The sequence below is a fragment of the Primulina huaijiensis genome, chromosome 6 (genome assembly GCF_012295235.1).
Source record: "Primulina huaijiensis isolate GDHJ02 chromosome 6, ASM1229523v2, whole genome shotgun sequence".
Taxonomy (NCBI): Eukaryota; Viridiplantae; Streptophyta; class Magnoliopsida; order Lamiales; family Gesneriaceae; genus Primulina; species Primulina huaijiensis.
Window position 1 is genome coordinate 3,914,085 of NC_133311.1, and position 5,648 is coordinate 3,919,732.

Below are 5,648 nucleotides of genomic sequence, written 5' to 3' on the forward strand. Positions count from 1 at the left end.
TCTTTTATTGTTAACACCACTTTCCGTCCGACTTGCATGTGTTGAACATGCCGCGAGCATTCATCCAAAGTCAGGATATACAAAATAATGCAAAAGTTTGCCAGATTCATGTGTAAAATTTTCCAACAAAACAATTGAAAAACCAGTTCAAAATCAGATCATAATGAAGACCAGCTCATGAGTAATATAAAAAAAAAAGAAGGCCAAGGCGTATCACATTTTTGACATCTTGATCAAACATTTTAAACTGATAATTGCATATTAAATGGTTAAATACCGTTACATCCAAGTGGTACAAAAGTACATTACATCATGGAAAGATCCCAAGTTCTGAGGTGGTAAAAAACATGCGACTCAAATGTTCAAACTTGGATATAATCAAATACCCACAATAACCATGAAGAATTAAACCTGGATACCGAAACTGATACCAAAAGGAGAAATAGCAGAATTTTCAAAAATAGGATAAAAAAAGATGCAAATATTCAAGAAAAATAATAAATATTAAGTGGCCACACAAAAGGAAGCAGGCTTCCACACACTGCACAACCCTTTGCTTCCATGCCCACCTTCCTTGCACCTACCGAACCTTTGAAGTTTCTCCAATCCCATTTCATAATTCACCTCGCCTTCAAATTCTTCCTTTCCCGACTCAATTTCACTTTGGACTTCGTCGGTTTCCTCTGGATCCGTCTGCTCACCACCGCATTCGTATTCATTTTGTTTTTGTTTTCGTTGTTGTTCTTCTTCTGTGGCAGAGCTGGCGGAGGTGGTACTGCTGACCGCCGAGTCGGAGGCAGTCAAGAAATAGAGCCTGAGTCTGCCGTCACTTCTCTCGGCTTGCAGATAAGAATTTCTCAACGGTGCCTCCACCGCATCGATAATCAGCGTTCCGCCTTCCCAACGGCGGCGCATTTGCAGAGAACTCGGCCCGCACATCGAAGTCAGAGGCGGTGGGAAGTCATTTGATGTCTTGGTTGTATTCCTCCCCGCCTGACGGGTGGCCGATGATTTCGCTTCCTGTTTCGGCTTTACGTGTTCAACTCTTGAACAGGACGATGAATCTTCGATCAAATTTGAGTGATTGAACGAAGAAGAGCTGGAGAAAATGCTGATGTTGCTGCTGTTAGTCATGACATCACTGCCCGATTCACTTCCCAGATTTTCTGTGCACAATTCCAGAGATTTAGAGCTCAGTCGTGAAAAAGATGATGGGTACTGTGTGCAGAAGCTGGTCTTTTCGACTGGGTATGATTGAAGCAAACCCCAGTTGCCATATTCAAGGCTCGTGTTCATATCTACCAAGCTCGCAGGCGGCACCGCCACGACTTTGAGCTTGATGGTGGTGGCTGTTTCTTTGAATTGGGTCTCAAAACATGAGACAAGATTTTGGTAAACTATGGTTGACATGGTGGAAAATTGTTTTAAGGTTTGTTTGGAGAGTCATAAATTAAGAATATATCGCTGAAGTTGAGAGTTCGGAAGGGATTGAACGAAGAATAGGTAAGAATATGGATGTCAATTTATAGGGTTAAATCTTTGGCGGGGTGTGCCTTCTTTTTGCACCACTCAAGCCTTGAATTATGCATATATGAGGAGAAGGGTGCAATGGGAAATTCATTGGTTTCTCGATTTAGTTCGTTGACGCATCCTACACCTACTCACCGTTATATGCTATATACAAGTATCTCTATATTTTATTTCGGAGGTGTCACTTCAAATATTTACACAAAAGATGAACACGATGGACGAATAATATATTAAAATTGAATATATATAAATACAAAAGTATTTTTTTAAGGAGTTTAGAAATTAAATTTGAAAAATAAAAAAATATATAAAACAGTAATTTATTTTGATTAGGCCCAACCTTAATATATATTAATAAGTACTATTATTTTCCATACATAAAAAAAATATTGGTAAAATTTTATTGGCAAAATAATTTTTTTCTCTTTAACTTTTCTTATTTGGGTTTTAGTTCATTAATTTCCAAACTTTGATTTTGATGTGCTAACTTTTAATTTCGTCTAATTTGATTCAATTATTGATGTGGTGTCCAACATGCTAGTATTTTTTGTCATTATGTCATCAATTTTTGATGTCAAATCAAACTTTTCCTTCTGTAAGTCGATCTTTTCGGTGTTACATTAGAGCTCCAGATAAATAAGATTAATAATCAATAAAAATCAAAGTTACTGTACCAAACTAAACTTTAAATACTTAATGAACCAAAACCTAAAATGAATCAATTCAATGGAAAAAATTATTTTTCCTGTTGTGAAAAAGTAAAAATTTACGGTAAAAAATAAAAATTTCAAACTCTCAAAATTATCACACTACACACTTTATAATATTTTTCTCTCAACTCAATTGTGATTTTCTTCACAAATGAGAGATCTATTTATAGAAAATCTTTACAAATAATCCAAAAATAAAATCATCATTACCTACATCATCACACACTAATTTTCAATATTTACAACTCTTATTTTCAACATTCAAATATTCAACATACACATTTTAAATATTAATTTTCAACACTCCCCCTTGTGATGATGATATGATATGATGATGTCTTCATTACGTGTTTTTGTACTGTCTCATTAAAAATCTTACTAGGAAAAACCCATTGGGATAAAAACCATAGTAATAGAAAAAGAGTTGCAGTCATGTAAACTCCCCCTCATGTTGATACGAACAATTCTTCACAAATTTCGTAGATTGTGCATCCCAATATTATATATGTGCTTTCTGAATATTGTCGTAGGAAGTGCCTTTGTGAAGAGATCTGATGAGTTTTCATTTGATTGAATGTGATGAATATCAATACATTTATTCTTCTCAAGCTCTTTGGTGAATGCGAAGAACTTAGGAGGAATATGTTTAGTTCTGTCGCTCTCTCTGCATCCTTCTTTCATTTGAGCAACACATGCAGCATTAGCTTCACATAGTATCACAGGCTTCTCGTCGAATGATAATCCGCATGAGATATGGATATGTTGGGTCATTGATTTTAACCACACACATTCACGGCTTGCTTCATGTAGTGCAATAATCTCGGCATGATTTGATGAAGTTGTTACGAGCGTTTGTTTCTGTGAACGCCAAGAAATTGCAGTGCCTCCACGAGTAAGTACATATTCAGTTTGGGAACGTGTCTTGTGTGGATCAGATAAGTATCCAGCATCGGCATAACCAATTATACTTAGATTAGCATCTTTTGAATACAAAAGTCCCAAGTCTGTCGTTCCTCGTAGATAACGGAATATATGTTTAATTCCGTTCCAGTGTCTCTTTGTTGGATATGTGCTAAATCTTGCCAATAAATTTACGGCAAAAGATATATCAGGCCTTGTACAATTTGTAAGATACATAAGGGCACCGATAGCACTTAGATATGGTACTTCTGGACCAAGAATATCTTCATCATCTTCACATGGACGGAATGGATCCTTTTCTATGTTTAATGATCTAACAACCATTGGAGTACTTAAAGGATTTGATTTGTCCATATTAAAACGTTTAAGGATCTTTTCTGTATAATTTGTCTGGTGAACAAATATTCCACATTCTTTTTGTTCAATTTGTAAACCCAGACAATACTTGGTTTTTCCAAGATCCTTCATTTCAAATTCTTCTTTCAAGTATGACACAACTTCTTGAATTTCCTTATTTGTTCCAATGATGTTTAAATCATCAACATATACAGCAATAATTACGCATCCGGATGTTGTTTTCTTAATGAAAACACAAGGGCATATTGAATTATTTACATATCCCTTTTTCATCAAGTGATCACTTAGCCTATTATACCACATTCTGCCGGATTGCTTCAACCCATATAATGATCTTAGTAATTTCACAGAATAACATTCTCTGGGTTTTGAACTTTGTGCTTCAGGCATCTTAAATCCTTCAGGGATTTTCATATATATATTACTATCAAGTGATCCATATAAGTAGGCTGTAACAACATCCATAAGACGCATTTCTAAATTTTCAGATACTGCCAAGCTAATCAAATACCGAAACGTAATTGCATACATCACGGGAGAATACGTTTCTTCATAATCAATTCCAGGCCTTTGAGAAAAACCTTGTGCAACAAGTCGAGCTTTATATCTTACTATTTCATTTTTCTCATTTCGCTTTCGAATAAAAACCCATTTGTATCCAACAGGTTTTACACCTTCAGGTGTAAGGACTATAGGTACAAAAACATTACGTTTATTTAGCGAATCCAATTCAACCTGGATGGCATCTTTCCTTTTTATCCAATCCTGCCGATTTTTACATTCACCAAAAGATTTTGGTTCATGATCTTCATTATCATTTATGATGTCGATTGCCACATTATAAGAAAATATATCATCAATTTTTTCTTTATCTTTTCGGTTCCATATTTTTCCAGTATTAATATAATTAATAGAGATTTAATAATTCTCCTCAGTTTGTGGTTCTGACAGAACATTTTCATCATCATGTGTTTCTTCAGGAACAACATTCTCTATTTTGTGATCATCATATGTTTCTTCAGGAACATCATTCTCTGTTTTGTGATCATTGTGTTTCTCTATGAATTTTTTTTCGAGGATTTTTATCCTTGGAACCGACTGGCCTTCCACGCTTCAGGCGTTTTACGACATCATGACTTTGTTCAATTTGTTTCTTTGGAATTTCAATTCGAGCAGGAGCATTTACAGCATGTATATATGATTTAGTTACCCCTTTTGTATCTGTAAATGCATCTGGTATTTTATTTGCTATTCTTTGCAAGTGCACAATTTGCTGTACATCTTTTTCACATTGTTGTGTTCTTGGATCCAGATGTAACAATGATGATACATACCATGTAATTTCTTTTTCGGTATGTTTCTTGTCTCCCCCTAACATTGGGAAGATTTTCTCATTAAAATGATAATCAGCAAAACGTGCTGTGAACACGTCGCCTGTCTGAGGTTCAAGATATCGAATGATTGATGGACTATCATAACCGATATAAATACCAATCTTTCTTTGAGGTCCCATTTTCTTTCGTTGAGGTGGTGCAATAGGCACATACACCATACATCCAAAAATTCTCAGATGAGAAATGTCTGGTTCTTTACCAAATGCAAGCTGCAATGGGGAGTATTTATGATATGCACTTGGTCTGATGCGAATTAATGCAGCGGCATGTAAAATTGCATGTCCCCATATAGAAATAGGGAGCTTTGTTTTCATAATCATTGGTCTAGCAATCATTTGCAGACGTTTAATCAATGATTCAGCCAATCCATTCTGTGTATGTACATGAGCAACATGATGCTCAACAATGATTCCCATAGACATACAATAATCATTGAAAGTCTGGGAAGTAAATTCACCAGCATTATCAAGTCTAATTTTCTTGATTGTATAATCGGGAAATTGATTCCTCAATTTTATTATTTGAGCAAGTAATCTTGCAAATGCAACATTTCGAGTTGACAATAAACATACATGTGACCATCTGCTGGAGGCATCAATCAATACCATAAAGTATCTGAATGGTCCACATGGTGGATGGATTGGTCCACAAATATCACCCTGAATACGTTCAAGAAACATTGGTGATTCAGTTTGGATTTTGGCTGGTGATGGTCTTATAATAAGTTTTCCAAGAG

The 5,648-nt window shown here is 35.4% G+C and overlaps 1 protein-coding gene across 1 annotated transcript; it reads right to left on the reverse strand.

Annotated features, from left to right (window-relative positions):
* Nucleotides 1–227: 227 nt before the first annotated feature.
* Nucleotides 228–1,569, reverse strand: LOC140979230 (protein FANTASTIC FOUR 3-like). The gene has a single exon (XM_073444555.1). It carries the CDS (start codon nt 1,408–1,410, stop codon nt 505–507), a length of 906 nt encoding a protein of 301 aa, XP_073300656.1. The 5' UTR covers nt 1,411–1,569; the 3' UTR covers nt 228–504.
* Nucleotides 1,570–5,648: the final 4,079 nt, after the last annotated feature.

Excerpts from the sequence above, each read along its gene's own strand:
- LOC140979230 (XM_073444555.1), bottom strand. The coding sequence starts at position 1,410 with ATGTCAACCATAGTTTACCAAAATCTTGTCTCATGTTTTGAGACCCAA.